Source organism: Bufo bufo, chromosome 6, assembly GCF_905171765.1.
Source record: "Bufo bufo chromosome 6, aBufBuf1.1, whole genome shotgun sequence".
Classification (NCBI taxonomy): Eukaryota; Metazoa; Chordata; class Amphibia; order Anura; family Bufonidae; genus Bufo; species Bufo bufo.
The window spans coordinates 349,528,282-349,542,903 of NC_053394.1; the positions used below are offsets into that span (position 1 = coordinate 349,528,282).

Genomic DNA, 14,622 nt, shown 5'->3' on the forward strand with positions numbered 1-14,622 from the left:
CCTTTTTAGCGGCGTAGCTTATTTTGGCATGGACGTAAGATGGTAACGACCAGAAATATCCAACATGTCTGATCTATAAATATATATATTTTTTTAGAAAGCTTCTCATGGCCGTCGTCATCATTGTGAATGATTGTTCCCGTTCTAAAATTTCATCAGAATTCATCCTGTTTGTATGGGCACCTGAAGAGCTAATGAACCAGACAGAGATGTAGGGAATTCCCATATACAGTATCTCCCTGTGATACCCATTCCCTGTCATTCAGTCTCCACACAGCCCACCCCGTCATTCTCGCCTGCATGTTTTTCTTCAGCTTTTATTCCATTGCCCCCTCCTTCTCCCCTTCCAGTGTCTCTATTTCTCCCCCATCTCTCTCTGCTCTCTTCCTCTCTCTCTCTCTGCACCCCCTCCTCCCTCTCACCCTCCCTCTGTACATGGGGCTGTGAGTGTGCGCGCTGAAGGATCTCTGCACTGCAGCCTCCTCCTCCTCCTCCTCTCTCTCTCTCTCTCCCTCTATCACACACTGAGCATCGCTGCAGTATTAGGCATCAGTCCCTGGAAAGGAAGAAAAGGAGCCTGAGAGAGAGACTGGAAGAGGGAGCAGCACAGGAGAGACAGGATGCTCAACAACCTGACTGAGTGTGAGGAGGGAGAGGGGGGCACCAGTCAAGGTAAGTGCTGGAATCTAACAAGAGGGAGGAGGGGGGGAGCTAATTCTCCGCAGTGCTGTTTCTGAAGTGTGGGGGGGGGGGGGTACTGACCAGACGATGGGGTAGTGGACCCCCATGTTATGTTCACTTTGAAGCCCATTCATAAAACAGCAAGGGTCCAAATATCTTGAGAAGATCAGAAAGGCTCCCCCCCAAAAAAAGACCAAAAATTGGGGCCTTGAGACACCCCAAATTCTAAGTAGCACACACTGTTGCACTTGGTTCCTTCATGGCCAAATCTAGAGCCTCTACCCCTACCCGTAGCCTTTTGACCCGGACACCTCTGCAGATCCCAGCATGTTGCACTTCTGCATTAAACCGGATCATTTCTGCTGAGGAAAGAGCTTCAATCAATGGTAAAGCACTCAATCTCGGGTAGCGAATCCTCGGGATGCTGCATGCTACGTTATGTACATGTGATATCTGCATATATCCTCTACAGGCATATGGCAGATATTTTCCCCTTTGCTACAGCGTAGACTTTCCCAGTAAACTCCATTGCATGCTTTAGTCTGTATAATTCTGCCACCTGTATGTAATACAGAGGAAGTCATCATGCAAAATCGACTTAACACTCGCCTCTGCAAAGTGACCCATATTATAACATCTGCCTCTTCGATGCATAAATCCCACAGCCGAGGACCTTTCTGCTATCCCTTATCCCTCAGCTTGCTCTTAGCCAGGTATATTACACCCCTGCACTGGACCTGCTGAGGATTGTAGTCCCTGCTGACCTTTGTCACCCAGTTGAATCCTGCCACCCCCCCCCCCCCGATCTCCCTTCGTTCATGCCTTTTGTGACACGATGTCTGTTCACTTTGCACATCCTAGGAGACATGTCATCCGCCTAACAGCAGCTTTATTATGCTCATAGCGCCAGTGGTGCATCATCTCTCATCTTCACTGCATTTTTCCCATCGTCCCTGCAATCTCCACCAGTCTATATTCTGCCTTCCAGACTTCCCCTTGTTTGTATTCTCCGCCATCCCTCCGTCTTCTCACATAAGCGCTGCATTCCATGTCATTGTCACTGCATCACAAGTCATTTTCGTACTCCCACAATCATTAGCGCAACTTTTTCTTTTTATTTCACCGAGCATTTACCTCTCCGTTAGTTAGACAGGCTGACATCATCTAACATCACCGAAGGGAACCGTATCCCAGAAAGAAAAAAAAAGAATACTGTCATTTCTGTAGAATGAGCCGCATATCTGTGCATTTACATAAGGGGTGCCTTCTTTTTTTTAGCTTTAATTAAAAACATTTTGAAATGATACTTAAAATAAAGTATGAATCCTCTGAAACGATAGACCTTTGCATTGGCTTCCACTGTCCAGTGATGCCATAGACTCTGATGACATATACAAGTCAAGGAGTCATATATCATTTTGATCTTGAGATTGTCTTTAGTGTCAGAAGATAACCTTCCAGTGGTGAAATATTGAGCCTTTTCAGTAAAATTTTTGCTGCAGCCTATTTTCCCCAGGGTAGAGGACGTACACCATAGAAGCCAACAGGCATATATCATACTTACCTGGAAGATGAATGGTTTTTGGCCATTTTACCAAATATATCGTCATACTAGAGATGTGGAAATCCATTCTAAAGGAATAGAAATTCGAACTCCAGCCTTTTGCCATCCGAGTCTCTCAAAAATGGCGGCCACCATTTTACAGGCCAGAAGACAGAGAAGAAGGCATCTGCCACCAAAAAGGGATCATTTTTTGGACCACATTTTAAAGGGGTTGTCCCACAAAATATATTGTACATTTTTCAAACCAATACTTTTGTAATTGCATGTAATTAAAAATGTAATATAGCCACTGAAATCTATCTGTATAGCGCCATCTGCTGTTTGCCCTTTTTCTAAACTATCTGTCCAGCTTGCTCAGCTTGACATACATGCTCAGTTCCATCCTTCAACTGCCACCAGCTGCAGCAGAAAGGACACGCCACCCTGAGAAATTGCACACCCTCTGAGCTGCCAGCTTGATATAAATCTAGCAGATCTCTGGATCCATGTGAAGTACAGGGCTGGTCCTAGCTTTGTTAGGGCTGATGCATACAAACGTATTTTGTTTCCGTGTCCGTTCTGTTTTTTTTGCGCACCGAATGCGGAACCATTCATTTCAATGGGTTGTCAAAAAAAACAAAACGGAAGGTACACCGTGTGCATTCCGTTTCCGGATGTCCGCATTTCCGTTCCACAAAAAAATAGAACATGTCCGATTATTGTCCGCATTATGGATAGGACTGTTCTATCAGGGGCCAGCTGTTCCGTTCCGCAAAATACGAAATGCACACGGACATCATCCGTATTTTTTTGCGGATCCGTTTTTTATGGTCGTGTGCATGAGCCCTTAGTAAGAGGCTGGCATGTATTATATGATGTCTGATTTTCATTTTTTATAGTATATATAGTTATATATAGTTTAAAAATAAAATCTGCAGTGAGCTATTAAACAGACCATTTGTTACCTCCAGCTAGCATCGATTTACCCATGGCCATATTTGTTACTGTCACTGACATTATTAATGCTGTCTTAGTGTTAAAAGGGGGTGAATATAATCCTAGGAGGCCTCAGAGTGTCCTACATAACGTTTCAGGGCAATCCAAGCACTTTCAATTTGGATCAAATTTATTTGTAACTGTATTGAATCTGCCAACCGATTCTTTAGAATAAGATCCAAAATGAAATTCAAGAAACCTGCTCATCCCTACATCTCACCTTTCATAAGGAGCTTATACGGGATGCACCTATAGACGTGATTCAGACTATACACAGTATACATTCAGAGGGGATTTTTCTAGTGACCGTTCTGCAAAATGTGACTATAGGTCTGCAGGATGGTAAAACTGGTACAAAAAAAAATATATATATACTTTTATATGAAAACTATTCTATTAAAAGTGCTGACTGGATACGAAAACCCATTTTGAAACATTGTATTAAGGAATACTGAGTTATTAATGGTGGATCCCCTTACTCGGTTACACAAAGTGGCTACAAAGAGCATCTCTCGCTCTGGAGGACCTGAGATGTCCATGCACTGAACAAACAACAACTTTGTTTACAGTGGACACAATGTAGTACTCCTTTTCCCCTGTGGTGGCACTGCAGGAAAATGAATCACTGACTATCAGGTTCTCACACAAATCACTGTTGATCACTGAAGGTCCCAGCAACAAGACACCCTGTATCACCAGGTGTTGTGGGACCCTTTTATTAAAATTAGATTGCTAATTCTGTAATAACATAATTTACATTCTAAAATATTACTAAACATTTGCCCCATTTAGCACCTTCAAGGCTTTTCTTAGACTGATTTCCCATACACAAGAGATTAAATTCCATCATTTGGAAATGTAACACTAATGATTGTTAGTTTTTTCTGTTGCGGGCAAAGTGTACAGAATGAGGGCTCATGCCCTCCGAGACATACGGGTCCGTAAGCAGGCCATATGTCCTGGAGCGGCATACATCGTGCACACGGGAGCGCACAGCATCATAGGTTACTATGATACTGTGCGCATCGGGCCGCCTGCGGGACTACTGTCCTGCACTCATATGATCAAACTGATGCTGTGCGCTCCCGTGCTCGCGATGTATGCCGCTCCGGGACATATGGCCCGCTCACGGACCGTATGTCTCGGAGGGCATACGGTCGTGTGCATGAGCCCTGAGTGTGTGGCATGATCAACCTAATTCGTCTGACCATTTGCCACTTTGCACAAGCCCCAGGGAGTCAGTACATTGAAAAAGGAAAAAAAAAACAGAAGCCCTGATCGGCCATTTTAGTCTCCTATGTTACCGGTGAGATCCTTCGTAAGGATCACGCATAATTTATTGGCCACAGGGTGCCCAATCACTATCTCATGTGCATGGGCATGCCTAGTCTGCACCTTGCATGGGTTTCCTCTTCTGTAAAACAAATGATGTATGCAATTGTCCAGAGAATCCCAGCAATTTTACAACAGGTGTTATTTGATGGCTCCATTCATCTGATTTCTCTGGTAAAGACTAACTAGATGGGAGTGTACATGGTACTAGTGTTCAACTTCAGCCCAATAAGTCAAGTGGGTCAGGAACTAGACTACCTTAGGAGATATAACAAGCTTTGTGATGAGCTCAATATTGCACAAATTTGAAACAAATTGCAGTCATGAGACATCTTCCCAAGCATAGCCTAAAAAGTTAAAAAAATATTATTGGCCCAGGCCACTATTCTAAAGTCTATCGATCTGCAATGCCAGGGGTGTAGCTGAAGGCTCATGGACCATGGTGCAAGAGTTCAGCTTGGGTTCCCCTTCCCTCAGTGCTTTCTGGCCAGGGAAGCACATAGCCTTCATGCTGCCTCAGGCAAAAATTGAAACGGTACCCCCAATGCTAACTTCTTGACCTAACCTCTTCCCTCCAGCCACAGGTGTAACTTGACCAGCATGCACTTTCTATAATGCTGTGGCACAAGGGTCTTTGGGTCCCCTCAGGCTCCTGGGCCCAGTAGCGAATGCTACTTCTGCACCCTCTATAGCTACGCCCATATGCAATGTCCATTCATCTTAATGCCTAAAGGGGTTGTCCGCGAATAAATAACTTTACAGTGATGCCCGCAGCCTGCCTCCATTGTGGAAATAACCTTGCTTTGCGCCATTCCAGTTCTGCTCCCACATGTCCATCTTCAAGTCCGCAGCTTGTTTACTTCCTCCTCGACATGGGCATGGTCATCTGCGCCACTGCAGCCAACCACTAGCTTCAGCGGTGACGTGTCTTTTGTGGATACTTTACCGCTGAAGTCAGTCATCGGCTGCAACGGAGCAGGTGACCATGCCAATGCCAGGGAGGAAGTAAACAAGCCGTGAACTGGAAGATGCACATGTGTCAGTGCCCAGGACCAGAGTGGCGGAGAGCAGATAAGTATGATTTTTTCATATGGGAGACAGGCTATGGGCATCACTGTAGCAAATTATGTAGCAAATTGACAACTTTATTACATGCATCGTGCTTAGTTTCTCCTTTGCCATCTTTATTGTACAACAAGATTGGAGCTGACCTGGGACCTGAATACGTTAGACCCTGTGCAATAGAAAGCAATAGAAAGCTTCTTGAAAATCGCTTTTCGCTTTACAACAGTAGCTTCCTGTTTATTGTACCATAGAATTAAAAATAGGCAAAATATGTTATTTTTTTGGATCACCTGATCAATTTAATTCTAGTTATTTTCAGTCTAATTCCAGTTTTTTGATCCTTGTTTCTTGCAGAGAAGTGCGTTATTAAAACATTGAATAAATATATGTTGTGTTACAAAATGCAAATAATATTAAAGGGTTACCCCATGACTGATGTAAAACATAAAAATCAGATGATATATGACAGGACAATCTCTTTCTAAAAAAAGCTAGAACCAGCCCTGTACCTCACATGGGTCCAGAGATCTCCCCATTTATTGCTCCAATTCTTCTGCTAGATTTATTTCAAGCTGGCAGATCTGGGGGAATCCTTTCTGCTGCAGCTCTCTCCATATCACAGCTCAGGGGCGTTTCTTTTCTGCTGCAGCTCTCTCCATATCACAGCTCAGGGGCGTTTCTTTTCTGCTGCAGCTCTCTCCATATCACAGCTCAGGGGCGTTTCTTTTCTGCTGCAGCTCTCTCCATATCACAGCTCAGGGGCGTTTCTTTTCTGCTGCAGCTCTCTCCATATCACATCTCAGGGGCGTTTCTTTTCTGCTGCAGCTCTCTCCATATCACAGCTCAGGGGCGTTTCTTTTCTGCTACAGCTCTCTCCATAGCACAGCTCAGGGGCGTTTCTTTTCTGCTGCAGCTCTCTCCATATCACAGCTCAGGGGCGTTTCTTTTCTGCTGCAGCTCTCTCCATATCACAGCTCAGGGGCGTTTCTTTTCTGCTGCAGCTCTCTCCATATCACAGCTCAGGGGCGTTTCTTTTCTGCTGCAGCTCTCTCCATATCACATCTCAGGGGCATTTCTTTTCTGCTGCAGCTCTCTCCATATCACAGCTCAGGGGCGTTTCTTTTCTGCTGCAGCTCTCTCCATATCACAGCTCAGGGGCGTTTCTTTTCTGCTGCAGCTCTCTCTATATCACAGCTCAGGGGTGTTTCTTTTCTGCTGCAGCTCTCTCCATATCACAGCTCAGGGGCGTTTCTTTTCTGCTGCAGCTCTCTCCATATCACAGCTCAGGGGCGTTTCTTTTCTGCTGCAGCTCTCTCCATATCACAGCTCAGGGGCGTTTCTTTTCTGCTGCAGCTCTCTCCATATCACATCTCAGGGGCGTTTCTTTTCTGCTGCAGCTCTCTCCATATCACAGCTCAGGGGCGTTTCTTTTCTGCTGCAGCTCTCTCCATATCACAGCTCAGGGGCGTTTCTTTTCTGCTGCAGCTCTCTCCATATCACAGCTCAGGGGCGTTTCTTTTCTGCTGCAGCTCTCTCCATATCACATCTCAGGGGCGTTTCTTTTCTGCTGCAGCTCTCTCCATATCACAGCTCAGGGGCGTTTCTTTTCTGCTGCAGCTCTCTCCATATCACAGCTCAGGGGCGTTTCTTTTCTGCTGCAGCTCTCTCTATATCACAGCTCAGGGGCGTTTCTTTTCTGCTGCAGCTCTCTCCATATCACAGCTCAGGGGCGTTTCTTTTCTGCTGCAGCTCTCTCCATATCACAGCTCAGGGGCGTTTCTTTTCTGCTGCAGCTCTCTCCATATCCCAGCTCAGGGGCGTTTCTTTTCTGCTGTAGCTCTCTCCATTTCACAGCTCAGGGGCGTTTCTTTTCTGCTACAGCTCTCTCCATATCACAGCTCAGGGGCGTTTCTTTTCTGCTACAGCTCTCTCCATATCACACCTCAGGGGAGTGTCCTTTCTCCTGCAGCTCTCTCCTTGTAACTGTCACAGGTTCTAACAGTAAATATAGCTGGTGGCAGTTTAAGAATGGAACTGAGCATGTGCGTCCACCTCAGTGATATAGGAGGATGGAGAATTAAGAAAAAGAGCAAACAGCAGGTGGCGCTATACAGATACATTGTATTGAATAACTCAGTGGCTTTACTAAATTTTAACTACCTGCAATTGCAATAGTATTTAGATCCAGGTACTGGTTTGAAAAATGCAGAATATGTTTTGTGGGACAACCCCTTTAACATAACTGTCTTCTGCCAGTATGGGCCTTCCATTGAAATGGATGGAGACTGTTGGAGGAGGGGCTTGTGGTCTAAGCTCCCAGGGTACAGGTGGGTCAGGGATGGGAACGTGACTGGCAGAGGCAAAGAGAGGAGGAAGAAGAAAGCAGGGGAAATGTTCTTGTATACAGATTAGTGACTGGATGACCGTAACATGCATCTCCATAAATGATACGTTTTATAATATGAATAGAAACGTACTTTATTTTGTCAAAATAAAAATATCATTAGTCACTAACCTTTCCGCACAAACACAGTATTCTGTTCTCAAATTAGGTTTGGATTAATTAATTTCTTTCTGAGTTCACCTAATGAGAACGTCTGTTTAATTGACTAATCATAATTCCGGGACGTTTCCTTTCTTAAATTGATGATTTAACTGCATTTTGCATTTATAATTTAGAAAAATAGATAATCTTTGTTATTTTAGCATTTTTATTTTATCACCCAAACACAGTTACATGCAAATTCATATTTTTGAGTCTCATAATATTAAAAGTATGTATTTAGCGTGTCAGGGCAAAAGATGAAAGCTACACAGCAAGGTCTGCAGGCTTACTTTGACCCTCCAGACCAGGGGTGCACAAAGAGGTGATTTGTAATTTGTAAAATGGGATGCACATCTGGTGCTGGTTAAAGGGGTTGTCCCACGAAAAATATTTTACAGTTTTCAAACAGAACCTGGATCTGATTACTTTTGTAATTGAATGTAATTAAAATTTTTGTATAGCCACTATTATTCACAGAAAAATATATCTTAGCTTTGTTAGAAAGAGATTGTCGTGGAACTATATAATGTCTAGTTTTCATTTTTTTACATTAATCATGGGATAACCCCTTTAAGACTACCTCTAACCCTAATCATATTGGACAGGAGGACTTGTTGGTCCAAATTTTTTATGATACTTGGGCTATTTCCTCAAACCCTCACTAACGTTGTTGGGCTGATGCCTACATAGGTTCTAACTACCTACTATAATGGACTGAGACCCATCTCTCCAGGGACCCAAGGCAGCTGGGAGGGCTATCCCTATAGTACATACACCCCTTTGCTTCAGATGGCAAAAAGACTTCTTTTTTAGTGGTGGGTTCTTCTATGACTTTCTTGGAGAACGTTTGGAATGGTCTTTACTATAACTTTTGTGGATCATCATAGTTTTTGTTCATTTTGTTCATCATCAGCGTACATCATAATTTTTTCCTATACGTCCAACATAAATTACCTAGTCAGTAGTTAATCAAGAAGTTTAAAATGCACATAGTGGTCAAAACTGATGCCTACAGTTTTTAGTCAACATTGGTTAAGTTGGAGGTAGAGGGGATTTTCAAAGATTTTTACTCAATGTCCACTCATGTGGTAACATTATTCATGGGCAATATATTAAATGGTGGAAGAGCTAGGGAAGAGCATTCTGATCTTTAAAATAAAAGTCCTCGGGGTAATTAGTTTTTACCCCATTGCCTGATCCATTTTGTGACCCCGGTAATAAGGACAGACTAATTCATTCGATGATCACTGAGAGCTTTGTAATGATAATGAAAGTAGAGGCTTAGGTTTCTTAGGTTTGTTTGGCGATGATATTGGAAGAGTAGCCTGTGGGGATGAAGATCATGCTAATTTTACTGAGCGGATTTTTATGAGCTGTGTTACCATACCGATAATGATTACTTCTAAAATGTGTTACGCTCAACCAAAGAGGATAGTGTTAGATTGAGTACACAGCTCCCAGAGAAGACCTTCCAGCAGCTTGATCACCGTCTCTAGGAGATGCACATTTTTTGATTGCCAAATTTAGACTGCAAAGAAAATAATAATGTACAGAGCTGAGTATAATAGCAATTAATGGTTCATGATGTGAAGAGAAACTGATAAAGAAGATCGCGGCACTCACCGGAGTAGAAATAATGTTGCTGCTTTATTAGGAAACTTCTTTGAAAGATTGTGCATGGAGGATCCTAAGGGGGACACACTGCAGCAAGCGGCGACGGCCGTTTCGCGCGGGATCGCGCTTCTTCTGGCCGCTATGCACGTCATCGCGCAGGCCTGCACTTTATAGGGGCGGACTCAGAGCAGCCGGCACCATCAGCTACAGCTGTGCGCCCGTAGATCTATGACGTGGGTTAAAAACATGACCAGCGTGGACAAGTACAGACACAAAAGCTGGGAGGCACATAAGGAGGTATAATAGAATACAAATTGTGTAGCAATGCCCATAAAATTTGGGCACATGGCTACAAACTCATGCACATATGACAGGAAAGGTTAGATATAGCAATGTAGATTTGAGTGCAATTATGCATACTATGATCTATATATGAGTCATGTCCAAGCTAAATACATGCAAAGTGTGAGTGCAGGAGGCCACATTCGGCTGCTCACCCCCCTAAAATGAACACATCCCATTTACAAAAACACTGACATGTCGTTTTTGTCATTCAACCCTGCCGCTCCCATCGCTCCAGTTTGCATAATCCACCTTGCCTCCCTCTGCAGAAGCAGGCGGTGCCGGTCACCCCCCCCTGGGGATGGGTCGGACATGCTCTACCCCCGCAAAGGAGAGACAGCGCGGATGGGCATCGTGGGCGGTGCGGACGTGGTCAATGAGACGTGGGCTGCCTCTGCCCGACCGTATAGAGCCAACATGTTCGCGGATGCGTTCAAATAGGGGGCGGATCGTTTTACCTATGTAAAAACGTTTACAAGGGCAAAAGACTACATATACCACATAAGGTGTGCGGCAGTTAATAAATTCACGAACGGTAATCATTGTATATATTGGAAAATTTGTACTACATTGGTTAAAGGACATGACCTGCTCTCTTAATAATGAGGACAAGGGAATGGACTATGCACTGAGGCTGACCCATGTTGTAAGGATGACTGAGTATAAATAGAAATTAGCATTTTGGCATAGATAAAAACAATGATGGTCTTTACAAAGATGTTGAGTAGTAAATCATGAAGAACAATACAATGAAGAAGTTATGCTCTCACTAGTCAGCAGCAGGATGATCCTCTCATTGATTCAGATTGCTCAGCTACAAATCCATGGCCACATATATTGTAAAGCTCACTGGAAATTAATTTGATGGAACAAATACAGCACTTCATACACACAGTTAAAGTGGCTATCCCATGATTGATGTAAAAATGAAAACCAGACATCACATAGTACATGACAAGTTGACAACCCCTTTCTAACAAACCTAGAACCAGCCCTGTACCACACATGGATCCAGAGATCTCCCCATTCACTGCTCCAATTGCTCTGCTAGATTATCCTTAGCCTGGCAGCTCAGTGGACGTGTCCTTTCTGCTGCAGTTCTGTCCCTGTAACTGCCACAGCTTCTAACCGAACATATGGCTGGTGGAATGAGTTGCAGTTTGGACTTATATTTATGTAATTGATCCAGAGAGTTATTCTGATTGCCTGATTGGCATTGGGAAGAATTTTTTCCCCCCTAAAATGAGGAAAATTGGCTTCTAGCTCATGGGAGTTTTTTTTTGCCTTCCTCTGGATCATCTTGTGGGTTAACTGGCTGAACTGGATGGACAGATGTCTTTTTTCAGCCTTATAAACTATGTTACTATATAATGTACAGCAGTAATGGCAGAAAGTATTTGTGAAGCACATAGAATAAGCCTAGTGTGAAGTGTTTTGCGGCAGATGGCTTGGTCAACATACAGATTTCTTGCATCTGAATATTTAAAGAGTAATTCAGAATCAGCTGCCATATGTGTATACATGAGTGATGGCACTAGATCTTAACATTATATGACTTGTATCTGGCATTTCCTAGCAGTCTTCTCCTTTGCAGGCTGAGCTGGTTTGGGGAGACTAGCTCCTCTTCTGCCTTCCATCTCTAACTCAGAAGCATTATAGAGAAGGACATTATAGAGAATTACTGAGTATTAGAGATGTGAATAAATCACTAGAGTTGAGATATAACACGTGCTCTTAGCTCCTGATTCTGCTGAATCATTCCTGTGTTGTGTCAGTCTCTCTGTTTCTTCTCGTTCTCCCCTCCATAGACTTCTATGGGATGATGTAATCTGATTATTCAGTGAGCAGACAGCAACTGTACTATTGAATTAGGCAAATATATGTTAAAGTACAGTGACAATTTAAGTAATTTCCGAGCTTTTACCATAGGAAACTTCCTTCTTGTGACGTCACTACAGATATTCCATGCTTTTGGTCTTAATGTATTTTGAGGAGCCCCTCAAGAAAAATCATCTTGGTTGAAAAACACTGGACACATTCCTGGAGATAAATGATTTTGTATGCCTATTCTGAATAGAGCCCATAATATTTCAGGGGGCTCAGAAGTTACTGCAGATAGTTCATTTCAGTCAGATATGGCAGAGTATGGCCAATAATAGGGTCAGTCAAAAGTTACACATAAACTTGTTTTATTTAATCTCATAGAATTTATGAGATTACAACAGATGTTTTTCATGTTTAGACTTCTCTCTAAAATCTTCTGCAGTTGCCTTTTCAGAAATAGAGATTTATTTTCTAAGTTAGAAGTTAAGCCGGACCTGTTAATTATCCTAACGTGTGAAACTGGCCTTACAGGTTCAAGGCTAGGTTAAAATTGTGCTTTAAGATTTGCAAGGATATATTTGCCCTAGATAGTTGATGTGGGTCAAGGAGTTCAGCTGGACAGTAATCAATTCAGAAAGAGGAAGGTACATGCTAAGTACTTGTAAGGTTTACGCTTTTCAGGCAAGGAATCAGTTGCCTTTAGAAAGTCCGATCCGACTCTGCATTCTCCACACCCACTACCAAAGAGAGGAATGTTTCTTGCAGACATCCATCCTAAAACTGAACCTGTCTGCTTTCTTTTGGTTGAAAATAGTTCCTATTGAAAAACCAACCCTTCGTTCTTCTGTAGCAAAAGGCAGGGGAACTGGAGATAAGGACCAAAAACTCTTCTATTGTGGATGGGAGTTTCTGTGGTGACTGGATAGAGGCACCAAGAGATCATCTGCCTGAGTTTATGTTTTCTATCGCTCACCTTGTTGCCTCTGATGTTCATGTTGTCTCTAATCGCTATCAGCAGGTCCTCATAGAAGAAGAGTAAGCAGCTGGAATAGAGGGCACCCTGCTACGTCCCATTATTGATGTCTATTAGCTTAGAACAAGAACCAATTATTTTATTCATGCAGATGGGGTATAATGAACACCATTTCTCTCTCTTGAATCAAGATGAATTTGAAAGATGTGTTGACACAATCTTCTGATATGTCTTTTTTGACATCCATTAAGTGTATTTATTGGGAAGGATTATTGGGAGAAATTCCTCTTTCTAAGAAAATTAAAAGGAACCTGTTACATTGAACCTGGTGTCTGAGGTGCAGGTAGCATGTTATTGAACAGGAGGAGCTGAGCAGATTGATATATAGTTTTATAGGAAAAGATTCAGTATAATTTGTAATTTCTTCATTTGTATTCCTGCTCATTCTGGACTTTGAAGTCCAGGAGATGGTCCTATCAGTGATAGACAGCCTTCCCTCTATGACTGTGTATACAGAGATAGCTGTCAATCATTGACAGGACCACCTCCTGGACTTCAAAGGCTGGAACGAGCAGGAATTTAAATGAATGAACTACAAGTTACACAATCTTTTCCCATAAAGATATACAGTACAGACCAAAAGTTTGGACACACCTTCGCATTCAAAGAGTTTTCTTTATTTTCATGACTATGAAAATTGTAGATTCACACTGAAGGCATCAAAACTATGAATTAACACATGTGGAATTATGTACATAACAAACAAGTGTGAAACAACTGAAAATATGTCATATTCTAGGTTCTTCAAAGTAGCCACCTTTTGCTTTGATTACTGCTTTGCACACTCTTGGCATTCTCTTGATGAGCTTCAAGAGGTAGTCCCCTGAAATGGTTTTCACTTCACAGGTGTGCCCTGTCAGGTTTAATAAGTGGGATTTCTTGCCTTATAAATGGGGTTGGGACCATCAGTTGCGTTGAGGAGAAGTCAGGTGGATACACAGCTGATAGTCCTACTGAATAGACTGTTAGAGTTTGTATTATGGCAAGAAAAAAGCAGCTAAGTAAAGAAAAACGAGTGGCCATCATTACTTTAAGAAATGAAGGTCAGTCAGTCAGCCGAAAAATTGGGAAAACTTTGAAAGTAAGGGCTATTTGACCATGAAGGAGAGTGATGGGGTGCTGCGCCAGATGACATGGCCTCCACAGTCACCGGACCTGAACCCAATCGAGATGGTTTGGGGTGAGCTGGACCGCAGAGTGAAGGGAAAAGGGCCAACAAGTGCTAAGCATCTCTGGGAACTCCTTCAAGACTGTTGGAAGACCATTTCAGGGGACTACATCTTGAAGCTCATCAAGAGAATGCCAAGAGTGTGCAAAGCAGTAATCAAAGCAAAAGGTGGCTACTTTGAAGAACCTAGAATATGACATATTTTCAGTTGTTTCACACTTGTTTGTTATGTATATAATTCCACATGTGTTAATTCATAGTTTTGATGCCTTCATAGTCATGAAAATAAAGAAAACTCTTTGAATGAGAAGGTGTGTCCAATCTTTTGGTCTGTACTGTATATCACCCTGCTCAGCTTCTCCTCCTCTATAACTTGGTGCCTGCAGCTTACATTGCATTTTCATGGTGACAGGTTCCCTTTAAGTGAAAAATGTATATTAAACTTACACAAGAGTTCTCAAGATAGATCAAGCACCAGG

General features: G+C 42.8%; 1 protein-coding gene across 1 annotated transcript in view; it reads left to right on the plus strand.

The window, feature by feature from the left end:
* Nucleotides 1-542: 542 nt before the first annotated feature.
* Nucleotides 543-14,622, plus strand: part of SLC12A5 (solute carrier family 12 member 5) — a 92,023-nt gene continuing 77,943 nt past the window's right edge. Inside the window, exon 1 of the mRNA XM_040435082.1 lies at nt 543-672. Within this exon, the coding sequence (XP_040291016.1) occupies nt 621-672 (52 nt within the window). The 5' untranslated portion in view covers nt 543-620. The remainder of the gene's footprint in view (nt 673-14,622) is intronic.